This window comes from Pteropus medius, unplaced genomic scaffold (genome assembly GCF_902729225.1).
Source record: "Pteropus medius unplaced genomic scaffold, Ma_sr-lr_union100, whole genome shotgun sequence".
Lineage (NCBI taxonomy): Eukaryota > Metazoa > Chordata > Mammalia > Chiroptera > Pteropodidae > Pteropus > Pteropus medius.
In genome coordinates, this window is record NW_024348242.1 from 4,504,943 (window position 1) to 4,527,717 (window position 22,775).

General features: G+C 33.7%; 1 protein-coding gene and 1 pseudogene across 1 annotated transcript in view; both read right to left on the minus strand.

Annotated features, from left to right (window-relative positions):
- Positions 1–22,755, minus strand: part of KNTC1 (kinetochore associated 1) — a 54,382-nt gene extending 31,627 nt beyond the window's left edge. The window contains 30 exon segments of the mRNA XM_039879330.1: positions 786–920; positions 1,380–1,479; positions 1,632–1,735; positions 2,343–2,441; positions 2,953–3,096; positions 3,187–3,306; positions 4,779–4,880; positions 4,972–5,028; positions 5,218–5,361; positions 6,064–6,175; positions 8,245–8,306; positions 9,753–9,806; positions 10,187–10,276; positions 10,366–10,491; positions 10,606–10,681; positions 10,775–10,840; positions 10,943–10,986; positions 12,083–12,181; positions 12,711–12,765; positions 13,205–13,320; positions 13,534–13,586; positions 13,933–14,026; positions 14,621–14,731; positions 14,975–15,009; positions 15,511–15,588; positions 16,172–16,250; positions 16,583–16,698; positions 17,855–17,975; positions 20,558–20,728; positions 22,605–22,755. Of these exon segments, the coding sequence (XP_039735264.1) occupies positions 786–920; positions 1,380–1,479; positions 1,632–1,735; positions 2,343–2,441; positions 2,953–3,096; positions 3,187–3,306; positions 4,779–4,880; positions 4,972–5,028; positions 5,218–5,361; positions 6,064–6,175; positions 8,245–8,306; positions 9,753–9,806; positions 10,187–10,276; positions 10,366–10,491; positions 10,606–10,681; positions 10,775–10,840; positions 10,943–10,986; positions 12,083–12,181; positions 12,711–12,765; positions 13,205–13,320; positions 13,534–13,586; positions 13,933–14,026; positions 14,621–14,731; positions 14,975–15,009; positions 15,511–15,588; positions 16,172–16,250; positions 16,583–16,698; positions 17,855–17,975; positions 20,558–20,686 (2,721 nt within the window). The 5' untranslated portion in view covers positions 20,687–20,728; positions 22,605–22,755.
- On the minus strand, positions 7,551–7,669 carry LOC120616159 (uncharacterized; annotated as a pseudogene).
- Positions 22,756–22,775: the final 20 nt, after the last annotated feature.

Sequence of the window (22,775 nt, forward strand, 5' to 3'; positions counted from 1 at the left end):
CAGTATTTCAGAGGAAGGAAAAACAGCTGGTACCTTTATGCAAAGGACAGTTTGAACTTATCTTGTTCCTTTCTATTTAAAGATGAAAAAGTATCATTTGAAAGACAGATTATGGTAAGATAAAAATATGAAAATTCTGTTTATGATGACAGCAAACAAAAAAGGTAAATACTACCCTTCTAACTTTGTAGTAATTCTTAGGCATGCCTATGGTTATAGAATAATATAAAAATAAAGACACTTAAGAATACAAAATGAAAACCGCCATGTCCTACTCTGGAGTCAAAGAGTCCTTTAGCATATATAAGATATAGGTCTGAATTTGTTAACAGAGAGTATGAAAGCCCATTAGGTATTCACAAAATACTTTTAAAGAACCTATAGCTATAAAAAACGTGTCCAATCTAACATTCAATGTTGTATCTTGGTATAACTTTATTTTGCGCTAATTATTTGGATAATTTGATAATTTTTTACCCCCTTTTTAATTCCCCCCACCACTTCCATCCCTGATCTATGGATGTTGCCATTTCCCCTTAAGATCTGGATCTCTGAAGGCGGGGTGTCTCCTCCCACACACTCGTGGCGTGCACCCCTGGTGTACTTGGGAGGCCTGGTGCACCTGGGGTATGGTCCGTGGCTCCACCTGGGGTGCGAACCCAGGACCTTCTGCATATAAAACAGACATGCTAACTGCTACACTATGGAGCCACCTCCTATTTTGAGCTTTTAAGGATTTCACCAACAAAGAAACCATATGAAAGAACAATATAAAACTTTCATACCTGATCTCTATCTATCAGGTCAATAATCCTTAGACTGTAGATTTCATCATCAGACAACATATATGCCTGGGCCACCTTCAAAGCATCTTCTAAAGAGGATGGGACATCTTGTTTGAGAATGTATCTGACCACTCTCTGAAAGAGATAATATATACATTTCACTGTTATTAAATCTCACAGAGAACCCAGAAATGATTTGTTTAAAAGGCAAAGTATTCATTTAATTAAAATGCATCAGCAAAAAAACCTAAGCTGTATGAAAAATTAAAACATGATTTGTATTCTGAATTTTATGACAGTCCTGTCCAAACCACCCCCCCCAGCTTTACTGTGATATAATTAACAAATAAACATTGTTTACATTTAAGGTGTACAATGTGATGATTTGATACACTCTTTTAGTTTCTTACTTTACTTTTTGTCGTCCTTATTACTCTAATAAACAATTAACTCTCTATTAACATTCTGCCTAAAAAAGGAAAGTAGTGGAGAACCTAGCTCTATTAATCTTTAAGAATATGAAATCCTCATCAAATTTACCACATTGCCCTACAAATGGAACAAAGTGGTTAAAAGACTTTTCGTTGTACTTACCATTATTTCCTTGTTTAAGAGGTTTACCTCCCTTATGCCATAGCCTCGTAAGAGTTTTTTCATCTCCATTAGTTTGTAACTTTCTTGTAATAACTTGACCCTAAAAGTAAATTTATTGATATTAACATGGATCGTCTTGTTTACGGAATACTAAGGGACACAGTAAAGGGCAGAAAACCATAAACGAACGTCGACTCAACACATGAAGTTTATTCAGCATCAAAGAAGTTGTTTGATAGACTGTGAACTTACTTGGGATGGTCCATTTCCAGGTGCTGTTTCACCAGCTGCTCCACAGCCGCACTCCAGGGAACCACTGCTGCGTACATTATCTTAAGTACAGCATCAAATATGAGCTACAAAGATACACATGTGACAGTGAAAGCCCCATTTCATGTAAATGAACGACACTGCCTAATCTATAGCAGCAGTCTTATATCTACTGTATGGCAGCTTGAGCATATTTCATCTTCTGACTACAAAAGCATTTCTTCCATTTCACACATAAAAAACAATTTTAATATTTAGAAAAACTTAGAATAGTATTTTCTCTGCTGGAAGTTAATTCATATAGCTCTAATGCTTTATACAGCCTGTGTTTAAAAATATTTTTCATGATTTTATTCATATTTTATAATAGTGTCTAATAACAGTGTGAAGTCAAAATAAAGGCATATTGTAATGTACTTTAAAAAAGTCTCTATGTTTGTAAAATTATAGAAAAGCTTGGAAATACATGCATCCAATTGTCCATGGTTCTATCTGGGGTGAGAATGAGAAAACGTAATGCTTTTAACTTTCATAATTAAAAGAGAATTATTGATAGTTTTTAATATTTTATTCCCTTTTTCATAGTACACAAATTCTCCTTAACAAATACATGTTTCTTTGTGATCAGAAAAAAAGTTTTAAGAAGAGACGCAATGGTGAAAAGGAGAATCCACGTGGCCACTATTTACTTACATCTGTGTCAGACAAACACCCTATGACGGCCATGGCTTTTGCTTCCCATGCTGTTTCAAAGAGTGATGTGGACTTTGAGCTACATCTCTTCAATAAATCCTAAAAAGGGATAAGCATATATATATATATTTTTTTTTTTAATTTAAAATTTTCGTTAAAAAAACATGAGAACACACATTTAGATATAAATAGCTTTTATGGATCTGTGAAAAAACTAAACTTCTACTTAGCCACGAATGTTGAACAATGGTCAAAAATGCAAAAATGAAAATCCCTGGCCTTCTTGAGAAAACTAAAGAAGGAAACATTCCTGAAGAATCTAAAAGATTATTGCAACTTATTAATGTCTACAAAAAATAATTTTTAATATTTATTGAGCTCGTGCTCCTATTATTTCACAATAACCACTTGGAGAGAGTCCTAATATTATCCAATTTTGTTCAGGGTTACCAGTCAATCAGTAGCAGAGTTAACCCGCATTCTTAAACAATTCGATGAGCTGCATAAATTCTGACAGTAATGCATAACATTCCTTAAAGAGTTAAACATTTAATACAATGGCACACTGCATCAATCCAAGAAAAAAGATTAGATCTAAAGAAAAAGTTACCTCTATGTACAGGAGGAGAAGTTCTTCCTCTTGCAAGTCATGTTCCCTCATGTAAACTCTTATAAACTTCTCTAAAATGGAAGGAATAAGCTCTGGGGCCAACACTTTGTCAAACATTCGGAACACAATGGTGGTTGTATTCTCCTGGAAGCCAAAAAATAAAAAGGATGGCAAAAATGCAGATCATACCGGCTATGATAAAAAATAATAATGCTGCTAAATCTAGACTTTTACCTTCTCAAAATCAGAGAGGGCCAATTTGCAGTTGTATTTCCTATGCAGTGTGATGAGCTCTCGCAAGTTATTTACCAAAGTCCTCAACTGACATACTTCCTCTGTGTTTTCATAATCCTTCTGAAACAAAAGTGTTAAAAGTTAAGAATATGAAAAAGTTAAGAATATGAAATAAGAGTATGCAAGGGAAATATATAAAAAGTCAGAATCAGATAAAATATGAAATTTCCATGATTACATACATAAGAAAAAACCTGCAACTCATGCCTTTAAATTTTATAGGAATTTAACTAAAATTAACTAGTACAAATTAATAGATCAGAATCTGACAGAAATCTAAAATTTTCTTTCTTTAAAAAAAATAGAAAAATTATTACTATTAGTGTAATATTTTTTCAGAGCCCCAACAAACTTAGGTACACAAAAATCATTTAGATGGCCCTTAATGTCTTAGCTGTATTGATCATGACCAGATGTAACATTTTCTGAAGTTATACGTAAGGAACAGAATTTTCAATCTCGATAAAAGGCAATTAACAAGGAAAAAACAAAGTAGTTTTATAGTAAGAGGAAAAGCTCTTCTACAGAAAAATACATTATAATGATCCATTGGTAATATACATCAATACACTGCTTGACACTTAAATTAAAAAATTCCCATTTTATTTTTAACAGTATATAGTCACTAAACATAACTAATGAGAATCTGCTATATCAAAAAATAGGAGGAAATTTATTTTTTTGGGCTCTGGAAATTTAAGGGATAAATGTAATTTCAGAATGTACATTATGACCTTTTGTAAGGTCATACCTCTGCTACTTAAGTACTAAATTCTTCAGAGTGGAGATTATACTGAGACAGCTCATATATTAGTTTATAAACTAAATTATGACACCCTACAAACTTATTTAAAATACAAGAATGCACTTTTTTTAAATAAAATGAATGCTTTCTAGTTTTCAGAAACCTGAAGGGAAAAAGAAATGAACTTAAGAAATTTAGAAGCCAAAAGTTCAGTTCATTAACCTCAGCATCAAATATAACATCATTATTCCTGATCTTAGTTCGCTTTCTACCATTGCTATTTTTTTCAGAAAGTCAGAAAGTCCCAGATATTTTCAATTTGATCTTTTAAAATATTCTTTGGTACTTAAGCAATAATGGCTGTTGGAATGGCTAAGAAATGCAATCAGAACTAGAAGTGGTTTACTAATTTAAATGAAGAAGAAAACCTGATTGATATAGCCTTTGAAAACTAACCCTAATGCATTACTGAGTTTCATTCTTTTAAAGCACTGTGAAATCCTGCTAATGCAAAAAAAAAATCCCAATTATACAACTTAAGAGTGTGTTTATATATTGTTTCCCTTTTGGTTGGTTCAACAGAGAGAAAGAGTGCATTAAAATAGGTTGAAGTTGTAACAGAAAAGTCAGGAAGAAAAAATAAATTTTTTTTTGTGGATTTTTAAAGTACACATCAAAAGAAAACGACAGAAAATTTAAGAAGTGGATATATTTCTAGTACATGTAGAAAAACCCTTTAACATAAACTGAATGTTTTATTACCAAAAATTCATTTTCCATATCATACCAAGGAAATCCAATGCCAAGAGGACACCAATCCCAAGTCATCTGGTTTTTCTGCTGTAAAAAACACCTCTGCCAGCTGAAGTCCATTTTCTGGCCAATTTGCCTTTAAAAATATTAGAGACCATTAAAAATAATGTTTTATGCCATTAGGAGAGTCTTAAATGTCTTTTCAGTGCTAATTATAGTGGCATTACCTTATCAGTTAATTCGAGGTTCCTGGCTGCTTGCTCCAACCATTTTGCAAGAATTTCCTGAAATAAATATAACACTTAAAAATAAAATACTCTATTAGTTAATCACTGAAATAATTTAAAACATGCATGATCTTTTCAAAAGATATTGAAATGAATTAACTGGTGTTAGTGTGCCTTAGTCTTCAATGACTTAATGTAAAAAATAAAATGGAATTATCAAAGGCAGAAATTCCAAAGACAACGTACCTGTCCTTCAGGTACATTCCTTCTCACAAATGGGATCACATCATTTTTAAGCCATGGACAGAGCTTTTGCAAAGAGACTGATGTAGAAATTGAGTTGAGCAAGTTCTCAAGCATTTTCACATCAAATTTGCTTTCGAAGTTTGCCTAAATTATACAGTGAGAAATTAAGATTTATCTGACAAATTAAAAATGACAGCCTTCCAAAAAGGAAAGACCTATTGAGAAGTCATTTTGAGAACTATTTTACTATTTTAATAATGAGCATTAAGGTGATTTATTCTATACGAATGATTCGAGTTGGGAACCACAAATTCCATGAATCTCATGATGGCAAGTCCCAAATAACAAACCAGGTGGCAGAGATGGCCTGACAAGGAAAGCTTAACTGGAGCTGATAGTACAAATCCTAACAAGTGTCTATTAATGACATCACACCAAGATAACTACATTTTGGACTTTATGTTATACACCAACATTAAGGGGATTCGGAGTAGCAATTTTTCCTTTACCATCATCGGAGCTGCAATTGGAATACGTTCTCCATCGCTGCTACATAAGAAAGCCCATCAGTAAATCATGTAGTAAAATGTTGCCTTTGAACTAAGTTTAGGAGCTAATTAGACTCTGAATTATGAGATAAAGTAAGTTCCTATTGTATCTCTATACTATTTCCTCTGAGTTAATATCATCCGAAGATAGTTTTCTCTGGGACAGGTAATATTTTATCAAACAATGTGAAAACATCCCACTACCCAGTCACTCTTGCCCCGTTAGTTTCCAACACCGATTCGATCACCTATCTTAGGAGCTATAAATTCATTAAGAAACAAATGCAAAACTTATTACCCGATGTCTAAGCCAAAGGTATTGTGCACAAACAAGGTTTCCATCTCTTAACTGCAAAAAAATATCCTTGAGGTCATCTTCGTTATTCAGAAATTCAATCCAAGAACTACCACTACAGAGTCAAAGAAAGGAAAAAAGTAAAGAAAAAAAATTAAGGTTATTTGTTACAAGGGGATACCATTATGCATTTTAGCTAGTTTTTTTTTCCTCAAAAAGTTAAATCAAAAAGTTCCAAAGATTACACAGTGACAAATAATCTTTCTTATTCCAGGCCTATAGAGCTCCCGTATCTTCTCCAGAAGCCAGGTCTCTACTTGTAGGTTCTTCCTGAGATAATACCTATACATCCAAGCAACTGTTTTTATTGTTTAAGTGAATGAGTTTTCTATATACACTATTTGTACTTTAAGAAATTCATTTTATATTATCTTGGTGCTTATACTAAATCAGAACATATAAATGTTATTCTTTTTAAGGACTACATATTATTCCATGGCATGGATTTACTATAAGTTATTTAACTAGTCCCCCATGGTTGAACAGTTAGATTATTTCAAATCTTTTGCTGTAACCAGCAATGCTGCAATGACCACTCAGCCCTGATCAAAGCTCAGAAAGAGATGATGAGTACTTCTTTAAAATGATAAAAAGACAAAAACCTTAAAAGCCTATATCATGCTTAAATGATAAAGCAAAATAAGCACTTCCATTAATGTCAGAAACAAAGAAGAATGCCTATTACCACCATTATTTACTGTTCTACAAGTTCTAGTCAATGAAATTAGGCAAGGGGAAAAAATGAGGGAAAAAAAAGAGGCAAAATGATCAAATATACAATTATATACTTGGAAAAAAAGATACAAATATACAATTGGAAAAAATGATCAAATATACAATTATATACTTGGAAAAAAAGATCGACTGAAATATTACTACAAATAACAAAGGAATTCAATAAGGTAGTTGGTTTAAAAGTATTTTAAAAAATCAATATCTGTTTATATCTCTTTGAAAATGAGAGAGAAAAGTCCCATTTATAACAGTAGGGGTAAAAAATGAAATAAAAATTAACAAAATTATACAAAATCTATATAAAGACAACTGAAATAGATACCACTCAAGAACATAAAAAACAGGAGAGAATGAGTAGGAGGACATATCCTGTCCGTAAATAAGAAGATTAATATTATAAAGATGCTAGTTCTCTCCAAATTGATCTTAGGTTCAGCACATGGCCACTTGGAAAAAAAAAAACTACCCCAATAAAAATTCTTTAAACTGGATAAGCTGATTCTGATTCCAAATGCCATATAGAGAAACATGAGACTGGCTTCCCACATTCTGAAAAATAAGAAAAGTAGAATAGGGCCAGTCTACCAGATAACAGGACATTTTATTTTATTATTATTTTAGGCAAGGCAACCCTTGGTTGACCTCACATTACAAGGGCCTTGTCAGCTTACAATCCCTCATTTTTAAATTTTTTACATCTACAGCACCTGGACTTCCTAGGTGGTCTCCCATCCAAGTACTAACCAGGCCCGACCCTGCTTAGCTGCCAAGATCAGACGGGCTCGGGTTTGTTCAGGATAGCATGGCTGTAGACTAATAGGACATTTTAAAGCTACATTAGTTAAAACTATTTAATATTGGTGAAAAAATAGGGAGATGAGATCAATTCAATACAGTTAAAGTCTATATATAGATTGAAATACACATGAGATTTTTAGCATATAATTAAGGTAACATTTCATTCACCAGTGAAAATGTGGATCATTTAATGACAGTATCGGAATAACTGACTTGCCACATGGAAAAAAAAATAAAGCATCCATCCATTGTTAATTTATCCTAATGTGCTTGTCTTATCTTGAGGGTAATTATATCTCATATTTGTAAATAATGATATTCTTGGCACACATGTTTTTATATCTAATAAAATCAATTTCCAGAAGTGAAATTGTTAAGGCAAAAGGTATGCACATCTACATTTGCCTTTCGAATGTACCAGTTCTCCTAGATGGTGTACAACTGCCAAAAGCTTAGCAGGAAAGATAATATTTTCCATCATTTGATCCCCTAGAGACATGAATTAATTCAAGGCAATACTATATCTTTTATGACATTCCAAACTTAAATCTAATTCACAGTCCAAAGAAGAAAAATGAGGAATGTACAGACCTGAATTTTTCTGGTCCAAATGCTCCATAAAAAGTAGTCAACTTTGCATGAGCCCTTAGTACCTAAACAGAAATAATTTGATAATCTGAATGTTGTATGCAATAAATAATAGTAAAATTAAAAACGCCAAAAATGAGGGATTCTGTTTCAGAAGTCTTGCACACATCCTCATTTTACCCCATATGACAGGTCAATTCCCACAAATATGACTGCCCTTATTTAACACAAAACAAAAAGATTTAGAATAATGGAAACATTTCCAATCATTCAATGTGATAAAGCTGCAAAAGAGCGGAAGCCATTTGCATATTGTGGGTGCCCTTCAAAATCGACTAGTTTTCCCACTGATTTGTAAATGCCCTTATGGTAAAAAACTAGCTAGATTACACCAAGAATTTACTTTGAGAGTTAAAAAATACATATGCATATGTACACACACATGTATGTTTGGTACCATCATAATCATCACATTCTACATTTATTTGCATGCTTAACAGATGCCAAGCACTACACAAAATGGTTTATCTAAATTATTTCATTCAACCTCAAAATAACTCTATAAGTACTATCATTATTCCCATTTTGTAGATAAGGAAACAAGTTTTAAAAGAATTTGTTCTTGAAAAAACTACAGGCCTATCTTTAACTGAAAAGCATACAGACATGCGTTGCATGTATGTGACCACATACACGATGGTGGTCACAGAAGGTAATAACGGAGCTGAAAAATTCCTATAGCCCAGTGACATCGTAGCCATCATAACATCGTAGCGCAACAATTACTCTTGTGTGTGTGGTGATGCTGGTGGAAAGAAGTACACTGTGCTTCCAGTAGCGTAGAAATATAGCACATACAATTACGTACGGTGTGTAAGCCTGGATAATAAATGACCATGTTACTAGCTTATGTATTTACTATACTACATTTTTAATCATTATTTTAGAATATACTTTCTACTTATATAAAAAAAATGTTTGCTGTAGAACAGTATGTCAAGTTATGCCATCAGCAGCTTCATCCATCTCGTTTATGGCATCTCTAGATTGCAACTTTCTCTTGTGCTTGATTTAATCTCATGTTGTTTTATAAATTTAGTGTAGCCTAAGTGTACAATGTTTATAAAGCCTACTCAAAGCAAAATTCAGTCCTGCAAGCTCCATTCATGGTAAGTACCCTATACAGAAGTATCATTTTTTCTTTTATACAGTATCTTTACTGTACCTTTTCTGTTTAGATACATAAATACTTGCCAGTACAGTACAAAATCCAGTACAGTAACATGCTGTACGGGTTTGTAGCCCAGGAGCAATAGGCTGTACCACACAGTCTCGGTGTGCAGTAGGCTGTACCATCTAGCCGTGTGTAAGCGCACTCAGTGATGTTCCCACCATGACAAAATCACCTAACGATGCACTTTTCAGAATGTATCCCTGTCGTTAAATGGTGCATGACTATACTGTAAAGGTACATTCACCCTGAAATTAACCTATAAATCTATTGTACTTACCTCTTTTAAGCCATAAGAATAGACAGGAACAGTTTTATCTTCTTTCTTCAAAAGCTAAGATGAATAATAAGAAACACTTTTAAAACATCTGCCATGTTAGGTTTTTCATGAAAGATGGATTTTTTGTGACTTAAAGGAAAAATTATCTCTAAAAATGAAACTGCATTAAATACTGAGATAAACGGTGAACAATAATAACATATCTTCAAAAACAATGCATTTTATGAAAAAAAGCTCACAACATTTTGCCCAACTGTTACACTCTGATTTTAAGGGCTATAACCAGCAATGGAGTTCAAAGGTCACTCAGGGGAACAATCTACAGCAAAAAATGCACTTTTAAAAAGGCCTATGATGGAAATAGGATTCATTTTATTGAAACGTTTTGTTTTGCATAAGACAAACTAACACTTAGAAATGTTATAAAAACTTACCCTGGTTTTGGCATAATTTAGCATTTCCTGGGTCGTTTCATAGGTTATCCACTGAGCCTCCAAGCAGTAATTCACCACAAATTCATCATCCTGTTTCACAAATGCCAGACATAGTAAGGTGACCTAATGTTACCAATCCGTCACTCTGAATACTCTAGTAGATGAAAGGGAAAACACACCTGGATTTTATGTAGATTTTCCTTAGCTTCCTCAACAAGTTTTTGCCATTCGGTTGGCTCACTGGTATCCACAGAACTCAAAGCTAGTTTCTCTAATATATCATTTGATTTTACCTTGTAAACGAGCTGTAATATAAACATGCCATATCAAGCAACTTGAAGCAAAAAGTGCTGTCTCCACAGCATCTAGTACACGAAGAAATGTTTGTCCAATAAACAAATAAATTCATGAAAGATTACCTCAACATCTAGTCCAAACTGAATAGCAAAGCTCTCAGCTTCAGCAAATCTGTGTTTGTGAAGTAACCGACTCAATCTGTTAAGCAGAAAAGAAATTTCGGTAAGATTTTTATGAATCAGGGAATTTAAACTTATCATTAATAAGGCTTAGAAGAAAATGAGAGGTTACCTGTTTTCTGGTAAAGCTTCTGTAAGACATCTAAGTGCTAAAACAGAGACTGGGTCTTCAGATAGTCTGAAAAAAAGTTTTCAAAATAAGTTCATTTTTCATTGAATATGTAAATTTTAACTTAGCTATTATTTAACAACCTATCTGATAAAACAAAACATGACCTACTTTGGATCATTTTTGCAAATCCCCTCCAGAAAGTATATGGTATCCTACAACAATAACAAAAACATGTTTAAAATTGAAATACAGAATTAATTCATTTTATCGTTACTAGAGTAACAACTGGTTTAGGCAGAAATGATCTATCAACGGAAATCTAATCTAATCTGTTGGGGAAAAGGACATTCCTATATTCTCAAAATAATACCACAGAAATTACTAATTTACAAAGGGGAAAATGTCCCTTTGCAGTGGAGAAATCTGGCAGAGCTGCCTTAACCAAGTCATCAAATGTAACATCACCAATAGCCAGACAAGCAGACACGAGCCCCTTAATGTGATGCAGTTAGGACACAGTATTACCTATGCCAGTATAATTGCCAGAAAAGCTTAGCATAAATCTAATCATGATGGAGGAAACAAATCCAAATAGAGGGGCATCCTATAACACAATGCACTAGGACTCAAAAAAATGTTAATGTCTTAGAAGATGAGAAAGATTAGGGAACTTCTAGATATAAGTAGGCTACCATGTGACCATGACAACGAAACTTCATATGTGATACTTGATTGGATCCTGGATGAGGAAAAAAAAATAGCTTTAAAGTAATTGGCACAATTGGTAAAATCTTAATTTGGATGGTATATTTCATAATGGTATTGTATTAGTGTTAAATTTTGTGAGTGTGATAACTGTGTTGTAGAAGAATGCCCTTTTCTTAGGAAGTACCTGCTCAAGTATTTAGGGGTGACAAGTTGTGGTGTTGGCAAGTAATTGCCAAATGATTTAGAAAAATACAAATGATTTAAAAAAATTTGTTGTGTAAGAGACACAACAAATTAGTAAAAAATATATTTTTTAAAGATCACAGTTAAAAAGTTAAAATAAAAAAAGCAATATCCCCAATTAGTTATCTATGTTTCCCATGGAGACATAAGAAAATTGAATATGCAGCTGACAGATGTTTTGTTTGATTTTGTTCTCTTTTTTAAAAAGTCTGACTTTGGACAAGTATACTTGAGGAAGAATGATAACAGAGTTATAAGCCTGTGATCTATCCAGGTATTCCACTAACTTCCACTCACACTTAGCTTAGTTATCCTTAATTTTTATTATAAAATGGTTCAAAATATACATCAACTTACTGTGCTAATTCCTGTTTGGACCAGAGAAGAAACACTAGATACCTCCAAAGAATATAGTATTTCCATCATAGGTAATGAATAGACCATGAGGTTTTTCATCTTAAAAAAACAGTAGGACAATTAATTTAGTAGGTCAGTAGAAACCTCCCAGCACAATTCCACACTTCACATTCAAGGGCACAGATTAGAATATTTGGTACAAAGTTACATGTAAAAAATAATTTTATAAGCAAGCCTGTTACTGTATTACTTAAATGTTACATGTAAAATTATACTCTATCCCACCTTACAAATCTGATAAATGAAAATCCACATACTTGAAGCCCATTCTACAATTTGTATTTAAGGTAAATGTAATTCCTCGGTGTCAGACCTATATAAGAATCACATAATAAACATTTTCTTGTGGATATTTTTATTCTTGAAATGGTCTGATTAAAATGTAAAGCCAATATTTATACTCATATTTTTTAAGTGGGAAAAAAGGAACTTGGCAGGGTTATTTCTGATTTGTCAAGTGTCTTGTGAACTGAGCTAATATGCTATGAGCACTACCTAACAACTACTTTTCTACTAATGCTATTTCTGACACATAACATAGGCAAACATGAAACACATTTTCCAATACCTTCTTATTAGTAGTAGTTGTCAGAGCTACTAATTTGAGATTTGTAATCCCTTGCCTAAAAGAGAAAAGGTGGTTTAAGTGAATCAAATAAGCTTTTCCAACTGTTACATATAAGCTAAATGAAAGTGATAGTCATATAGAAGTTAATATTGACACACACAGACAACATTGAACTTGATTTCTGCATAATAGTCTAGACTGACACTCTTTCTTTTCTGAGGGGGTGATGTTTATTATGAAAGCATAAATCAAGCAAGTTGGGAATTTTATTGATTTGTTTATTTATTTTAGACTGACATTCTTTCTAATGCCACTACTTGGAGGTTCGTATTGCCTATTTGTTCTCAATACATTTGGCCGACAACGAAATGGTCTTTACCCTGTCAGCCTGTTCTGTGTTATTTAGAATACAGTATATAATGAATGATCAGAACAGAACCAAGGAAGAAACCTGGTTCTAACAGAAGGGAAATCACTCCAAGGTCATGATGTACCATGTGACTGAAGAAGGAGAATCTGCTTCTGTGGTAAGAAGAAACTCTTCTATGTGAAGAGAGGGCCAGTTCCATATGGGGGTTAAAGTATAAATATCCCATAGGCTCAGCACGTTCTGTAAAAGAGACATTTCGTTGATATTTTCTTAATGACTAAAAATTTATATTTCAGGATATACCTTCTGATGTGTAAACTGAAATAAAGCACAGTACACAAGGTAGTAATTCATCCATCCAGGCTAAAGTCTGTCTTTATAAGTATGAGAACACTTTTGTTGTTAAACAAAATACCGAGTGAAAACACCGAAGGAGAAATATGAAAAACATACATCGATATCAAGAACAAAAAGTAGATTGTCTATCAGCTGGAACTTCTTTGCACCTACAAAAGAGAAAGCAAGGTGTATAAGGATTATATTTCTGTATTACATATGGCCATATTAAAATAGTAAACTAACCTTTATGGAAAGGCAGATCTACATTTAAACAAAAAGTTCCCATTCTCATTTATTACTGTTTCTATTTTTTAGATGACCACTAAAATGTAAAACCTCTCAAAATGAAAAGTAACTGCAACATATCAAGAATAAGTCATGTATGTGGAATAGTATCAAAATCGGGCTTGTTTCGAAAAGTAGTATGGTCATTACCCATACACCAGACTTAGTATACTGACATGAAAATTAGAACTCACTAATAATTACCACGAGTAGTTTAACTTATTTTACCTTTAATGATCTCTGTATCAATAACATTCTTAACTGTCATTTCTTTGTTGAAAGGATCTGGTTCCCATTTTGAGAATGCACAATTACCAGTTCCCTACGGAAGTGAAAAGAGTACAGAAGTTGCGAATTTGGTTCTTAGATCTGACTTCTCTTCAACGTAGAAACACCTAAGTTGTACACATTACTAATTTCAAAATATATATTTATATATTCAAGCTCAACTGCTTTCATCTTTGAGTTCCTATGTGAGTTCGTTTTCAAGAGAACAAGATGGAAAGAACAGTGAACTGTTGCTATTCATTGTTACTACGTGAACATTTAATAAGGAGTAGGCACATTCAGGCAACTCAACTCTAAAGACACTTTAACATAGAATGTAAAGTTGGCAAGTAAAAAATGTTGTAAATGCTATAATTATATTAAATTTTTGCCTTTGAATTTAATATTAGACGTTTATTTTTTTGCCTACACTCATAATTGGAAGAAATGCTAAATTTCAAATAAAGATGCAATATTTTTTCCAACATAGAAACTTATGTTTACATATTGAGTTAATTTTATTATCTTAATTTTATAACTCCTAGTTCTGTTATGTATTACAAATTAATTTGTAATTTAACCAAACCTATATTTTAATGAAGAAACATTTCAGAAACAAAAAATGAAATTTTATAAAAAGAATTATTACCCCAATTATCATAGGGATTTTGTTTGTTAAATCTCCAGCCACAAGATTGAGACAACCAAGAGTATGATAATTTTCAGTAGAAATAAAACTGGACTTGATTTGTCCTTGTAACTGCAAAATATAAAAAATAAAAATGTTATATATATGCTTCACAGTCCAAATTCCTTGGAAAGAGTGAGAAAAATCAGTTTAAATCAGTTTGTTATAAATGTAGTTTTAAATGGAAATGTTATTAAAATGTTTTATCAGGCTAATTCCCAAAGGTCGACCAGTAGACAATTATATCTAGAAACACTTCTCTAAATTTACATTAAATCTAAGTTTCAAGAAGACATTGTGGTTTTGTTTTTTTACCTTTTTTGCTTTATTGAAGTCTACATTTTCAATTGCTGTGTGAAAAAGAGAAAGCAAGCTAAATTTATAGTATTAACCTATAAAACACATACATGTCACCCCTTTTGTGTTAAGGTGAAATTTTATACAATTCCTCAATCTCTTCTAGCTCAAAGGGAGGTATGGTCCACACCACTCACTTAGCACATACTGTTACTATTGACTTAGTATGTTAACAATATTGTTAAGTTATACAGTCATTTTTTTTCAAGTTCATTTATTCCACCAAAAAGCATTACCACTATGCTAGTGTATGTCTTATCTCTTCGACTAAGCTGTAAATTCTTTGAAGGCTATAAACAAATTACAGTTCTTCAGGTTCTGTTGATGCTTGAACAGTGGAGAATAAGTATATTACAAATACTTAAAAGTATACCTAATATCATACAATGTAATTAAACTAAAATTATATCATTAAATAAAACACTTAAAAATTTACCTGGAAAACTAATAAATATTGCTGAAGATCAATAATAAGAAAATAATACATTACTTACCTTGCTGAATTTTTACAAGCTGAAGGTTTGTAATACAAAAAAATCCACTGTTTGTAAGAAGCAGCATATAATAGGTACCTATTAAAATAAAATCAAGCCAGTTTCTCTAAAAGGCATGTGGATATAATATTTAAGTCAGTATGTGGATCTAGCTTAAAAATGTCAATTTGCTCATTTAAATTCTAATTATCAAATAATATAGCAATGATACAGTTAAAGCTTATTTACAAAGAAACGGTAAGTTACTTGCAAAAACAATGTTAACTCCTTTGAAACTTTTATAAACCAAAATTCACTTGCCAGAAAAAAAAAACCCTCAGATATATCAAAATAAATTATGGTCCAGTTAACATTTGTTGAAAGGGAAATATGACAAATATGCTAAAACCCACAAAAACATTTTAAAAGAACACAGTATCTCCTTGATAATCTATAGAACTCTCAATACTGTAAAAATGAATTTAGAATATTACATTTAGGAAAAGCACATTTAAACATCTGAAAAGAGCTAAATTAAAAAACTTGTTTCTTAATTACACCACTAGAAAATTTAACACTGTGTAGGTAGCATAATAATGAATTTATATAATTCATTAACTATAAATCTGATTTTTTGATTAGGTATTAGTCAGAAAACATAAAAAAATTTCAAAAAACTTACCTTCACTTGAACCATCTTTCTCAATAACAAGAGTTCGGTAAGTACACTGATTTTCATCATTAGCTTTCTGAACAAAAGCCTAATTGCAAATTAATTTCAAATAAGATTAAACCCAGAAAAATATAACCAAAGATTATATTGTTAAAATCGCAGAGCTATCAATTATCATTAGCAATAATTCCACCTACATTCTAAGCATTTTAGTTTTAAAATAGAAAAAACTATTTTCAAATCTTAATTTTACAATTTTGCATTTACTTCATACATTTCTATGATATGATTCTTAGATGTAATGTAAAGGAACATTATTATTTTAATCTAAAACAAATTAAGTAATGGTTTGCTAGAGTTTTAGTTGTCTAAGAGATAATTTAGAACTTAAATAATGAAATGAAAAACATAAGGTCTTACGTTAGTGAGCAGTGTTTGCTTTGAAGTTACGTGAATAAAATGTAAGTTGCCACTCCTCTCTCCAACCAAAAGAAACTTTCCTTCTTGACATAAGCCAACTACGTCCACTTCAGTATCTGAAAATTTCAAATCAAAGTTATAAGCTCCTTCGAAAATGTTTCTTTTCGATACAAAAAAAATTGCAAAATTGTCATTAGAAGTCAACTAATCCAAGCTTCTTATAAATATTTTTAAAAAGTGGTAATAAAGTAAAAAAGAATGCTATTGACCTTCATTCGGTCAAAGAATATTTACTGAGCACTTATATGCTAAGTATTGTTCTAGGCCTTTTGCACATCCTTGAGAATATGAGTCCCACCTTCATGGAGCTCAGATTTTAAGGCAGTAATAGAAGTTAAACAACTAGCAAAATAAACAAATTACATGACATATAAGAACGTGATAAATTCTCTGGGGAAAAAAAAAAGAAAAAGTAGAGCAGAGAGAGAGCTTGGAGGAGCCATGCACACTGCAGTATTAGAGGGCTCAGGACATGAGGTGAGCTATGAGCAAAGGTTTGAAGGTGAGGAAGTTGCTGTTCCTGAAACAGCCAAGAAGGCCTAGGGGAGTGAAATGGAGGCTGAGAGGGGAAGATGAGTAAAAGCAGTAGCATGTCAATGGTTTAGGAACTAAAATTAGTCAACAGCAATATCTCTATACAAATGTATTGTATGTTAACACAGTTCATTATTTCATGGGTAAAACCGGATCTTGTGGACTAATCAGGGTAGATACGCTAAGATTCCACCTTATGAGAGTCTTGCCTCCATATTGTGATCAAGACTGCGTTTCTTAAGTCCATATGTGCATATACTTAAAGCTCTTTAACTCAACGAAGAATTCATAAGTATTTTTAAAGCTTTTTATAGCACTATACATTCCAAAAGTACTCAAATATCTATTGATGATATTGAAATTATGTATAAGATTCAGGTACTTAAACACAATTGGGCTCAACTGTTTCTTACCATATTCTAATACAAAAACCATGCAAGTGAAGTAAATTGCTTTATATATGTATGTTTCCCCTTAGACTTATGGAGAGAAGGGTTCATCCCAGTATCCTTTGCGTCTAGTATGCAGCACAAAAAATGGCACTCAAGATTAATTTCTTGAAATTAGTCCAATTTTGAGTCTTAGAAATAACAGAGTAAAGAAAAGGCAACACAGTAGAAATTGGTAGCAAGATACACTTGATTTCCATTCTATTGCTTTACGTTATGCTAGACTTACCAAATATGAGGTGCAACTGAAGTGATCTACAAATACTGTCAAGCAGTATCACTGATTGGTCTGCTACAATAATAAACCCATCGCTTAAGCTGCACGCTTGTATCTTTGGATTTAATGAGGGCTGTGGGAGGGAAAAGCATAACTAAATTAAAACATTTTTATGCATGTTTAACAATACCTATCAATAGTATCATCATAGTCCCAAGCACTCAAGTTTAAAACTTAACTTGATGGGCCTTTTTTCTTCAGCCCATATATCTAATAAGCCAAGTTTTTCTTTGTATGGTATATCTTGAATCCATTTGGAGTCCAAAATAGGGAGGTAGGCCAGGATTGCTAGAAAAAGGCAAAGGATTCCCATATCCAAATCTTTGTTTCCTAAGGGTTGATCTTATGCCTGTAGGAACCAGCAGGTATTAACCTAGAACGAATCTAGACTGGCATAAAGTCTCAATGTCGAATATGACAGGGAGGGGGACTGTGGCCTATTGTGAACTGGAGGGTGCATGCCCCCACATAAACTAAAGAAAGCAAAATCAGCCAGATTAAAACCCAGGGGAATGGAAGCCTGGCATAGCCCCACCTTCCAATTTATCAAAAAAAGCTGCATCTTGATGTGAAATTCTCTGATTTTTAAATATTGGCAGCTAAATCAACATTTTAAAAAACACTATACAAGCCAAATGAGTCTCTGGACACCTCAATGGTTGAAAATGCTCAGGCACTCATAAGCTGGGTAATCTTGGACTAATGTTTCAACTGACTCTCCTATAAAACAAGGATAATAATATCTATAATGCTGGCTTGTATGAAGATTAAAGATTTCACGTAAAGGGCCTAGAAGGCAGCCTCGCAAATAGTATATGCTCAATAAATGTTAACTGTTCTTATTCTTCCCTGGCTTAGTTTTAAGCTAATCATTTCACTTTACGCCTATCTCAATGGTCACTCTTTCCAGGTTTAATTCTTGAACACCCGACCACACCCTGATCCCTCTAATACTCTTTTTACTTGCTTGACAAGTGAAGTTACATTATGGCATTGCAAAAAAGGAACGGTGTGTATACTTTCTAGAGATGCACCCATGTTCCCCCTTTTTTTAAAAAGTTTTTCAGAGCAGTTTTAGGTTCACAGCAAAATTGAGGAAGGTAGAGAGATTTTCCACATACCCCAAGCTCCCACACATCCATGGCCTCCATTATCAACATTTTCCACCAGAGTGGAAACTATATGGACACATCATAATCACCCAAATGCATTTTAGTTCACTCTTGGTGTTGTACATTCTGGTGTCTGGACAAATGTATAATAACAGGTTCCATCCTTATGGTATCATAGAGTATTTTCACAGCCCTAAAAATCCTCTATGCTCTGCTAATTCATCCCTCTCTCCAAACCCTCATCCCTGGCAACCACAGACTTTTTTACTGTCTTTTCCTTATCCAGAATGTCATACAGTATAGCTGGAATCATGCAGTATTCTCACTTCTTTCACTCAGTAATATGCATTTAAGGTCCCTTCACGTCTTTTTATGGCTTGACAGCTCATTTCTTTTCAGCACTGAATAATTCTTGTCTGGATGTATCAGTTTATTTATTCATTCATTCATTTACTCAAGCACATATTGGTTACCTTCAAGCTTTAGCAATCATGCATAAAGCTGCTACAAACATCCCTGTGCAGGTTTCTGTGTGGATATTAAGTTTCCACTCCTTTGGGTACACACCATGGAGTGCAATTGCTGGATGGTATGGTTAACAGTATATTCAGTTTTGAAAGGAACCATCTGACTGTCTCGCAAAGTGGCTGTACCATTTTGCATTCCCACAGCCATCGAAGGAGAGTTCCTATTGCTCCACATTCTTACCAGTATTTGCTATTGTCAGTGTTCCAGATATTGGCCATTCTAATAGGTGTGCAGTGGTATTTGATGATTGTTTTAAATTGCGCTTTCTTGAGGACATACAATGTAGAGCATTTTCCACATGCTTATCTGCCATCTGTATATCTTCTTTGTGAGGTGTCTGTTAGGGTCTTTGGTCCATTTTTTAATTATTTGTTATTATTGAGTTGGAAGAGTTCTTTGTATTTTCTGGATATGAGTCCCTTGTCAGATGAGGATCTGTGAATATTTTCTACCATTCTGAGTTGCCTTTTTTTACTTTCTTGACTGTGAAACACAAGTTTTTAAAAAAGTTTTGAACGAAGTCCCATTTATCTATTTTTTCTTTCATTACTTGTGCTTTTAATCTCTTATCTAAAATGGCTTTGCCTAATCCAAGGTCACAAACATTTTCTATATTGTATTTTCAATTTCAAATACCACTTGCTCATTGCTGGTATATAGGAAAGCTGTTGACGATTGCATATTAACTCTGTATCCCGCAACCAATGCTATAACCGTTTATTAGTTTGGGAGTTTCTTTGTCAATTCTGTCAGATTTTCAACACGGACAATCATGTCATGTGCGAACGAAGACAGTTTTGTTTCTTCCTTACCAATCTATGAGAAGTTCAGTTTGAAACTATGAATCCTAAGACAACTTAAGGGGAATTCAGATGGAAATTTCCAGTTATTTCAGACAACCTTGATTCCCTGAGCAAGTGCTGTGTTCATTCACAAAACATTTACCATGTAGCAAAGGGGCCTACTGAGCACTCAGTAAAAAATGTGTAAATAAAAACAGCATCATAATCATTACCTTTTCGGATGAGACCTGTGCTAGCAAATCTACTTGATATAAAGCAGTTCCATGTTCTTTCCTTGAACCAACACTTAGGTACCCACTTCCTGTATCATCACTTGTTAGCAGCTCAATATCACTCCACATGTTTCTGAGATTATTTTCCTGAGTCAGGAATCACTGCCTTCCCTGTGACAACATGTAAAATTAGAGACCAAATTATATTATAGTGTTCCATAGAATCCAGTTTCTTGGGAAATGGAAAGATTTTATCCAAAAAATATATATCCATAAAGACTTTTCTGTCTTCATATTATTTCTGTGGTCACTAGACACTTTGGACCAATAAGATAAATGGAACTAGAGCTATGATTATCACTAGAGAAGAACATATTAGTTTAGGAATACAAAGAATTCTGATCTTACCAATGTATCCTAGAGCTTCTAGCATTTTGTGCACCTCTCTTGAAATTATAACAAGTTATCATTTGAAATAAACCTTTAATCAGTATAGCAATAAACAACAAAAGCTCTGAGGTCAGACTGTCTGGGATATCTTAGGATGGTAATGTTCCAGATGAAACTTAAAAAATGTCTATTAATGTTTTCAGTATTGTACAATAAATGAAAATGTTAAGGGGATGAGGACAAAAACTAGATTAGGTTTCTGACTGGACCAAAGGGTATACTTGTAAACCTAGGAAAGTCACTTATTAATCATCTCATCAATAAAGATTTACATAACTCATCTTATGTGTGGTCTGGTTGGTGGAAGAATATTAAGATGAAAAACAATACCTGGATCAGGCAAGATTGGTGGAGAACAATAACCAAATAATTATAGTTGTCTTGTTAAGTGCTAACAGAACATGTTCTAAAATCTTTGGGAGGCACAGCGCATGGAAGAAATAATTTTTGACATGGTGCTCTTTCATGTTTACTAGCCAGTTGTCCTTGAGCAAGCAACTTAATGTTTACTCATTTCGCTAATCTATAGGCATATAGCTGTACCTGCCTGAAAAGCTTGTTATGACTCTTAAATGTTCACAAAACAATGCTTGGTTCATGGCAAGCACTCAATTTTAAATGTTAGTGAATTTATTGTTATTGGTGGAAGCAGGTAACATTTGAGTTAGTAATTTAAGGTCATAGAAGTTTATAAAATTTATTTTTCAACTTAGTTGACATACAATATAATTAGTTGCAGGTGTACCACAAATAAGTGCTTGTTTGCCTCTCACTGTGAAAGTTTTTAAGTTAGCAAAAATAAATAACACGTAGTTAGTATTGAGTATGCAAGATAGTTTAGAATGCTTTACTCTTTCAGTCAACGTAACAACCTATTTTACAGCTGAGAAACAGGAGTCTGTGATTAAGTAAAGAGCCAAGATTACCTAAAGCGAGTCAATGAAGTAGCTAGACAAGAAACAAGTTCATGCCTACTATTATCTGTTATACTGCCTCCCTACAGGAAAAAAAAAAAATTAAATACACAAACGATAACAGTGTGAAACGTTCTGAAGTAAACAAAAGTGCTCAGATGGAGAGGGAGGGTCGCGTAAGAAGGACCTGATCGGGAAGGGAAGGAGATGATATCTGAGCTGAGACCTGAACTGCACGAAGCCAGCTCTGCAAAAGGACAGCAAAGGCTCAGAGGCTGGAAGGAGTTTGGGGTGGCTGCCCCGTCAAAGCAAGAACGGAATAGTCTGGGAGCTAAAAGAACAGGTGGAACTAAGCGAATCCTCGACTTCAAGATTGGGTTTTATCCACAGTGCAAGGGGGAAGAAACTAAGCCGACGAGTGACATGATTTGATTAACGACTTGAGGTCACTGTGGCTGCTGGGTGGAAAACAGACTAGCGAATTACACAGACTGAAGCAGAGCCAGTGAGACTTCCAAGCATAAACCCTCAGCTGGACACCGGGGTCAGCAAGAACCGACTCCACACCTCTCTCCCGCCAGCGTCTTGAGGGGAAAACACCCGGGACTGTGATGAGGCCGCTGATACTTTGACCTGAACCCACCCCCCCAGCTCCCTTCAGCAGCGCGACTCCCCCTCCTCACCTGCGACTGAAGAAACTAAAGCGGAACACTCAAGTTCATCGGCCCTCTTCCCGACTCCCACAACCGCCCCTAATCTCTTCAGGTTCCATCCCACAGGTTTAAATTGGCGGGAGAATACCAAGCCCAACCCCTTTTACGGCGGCCGAAGAAGGCCATGATTGCTTTAGAAAC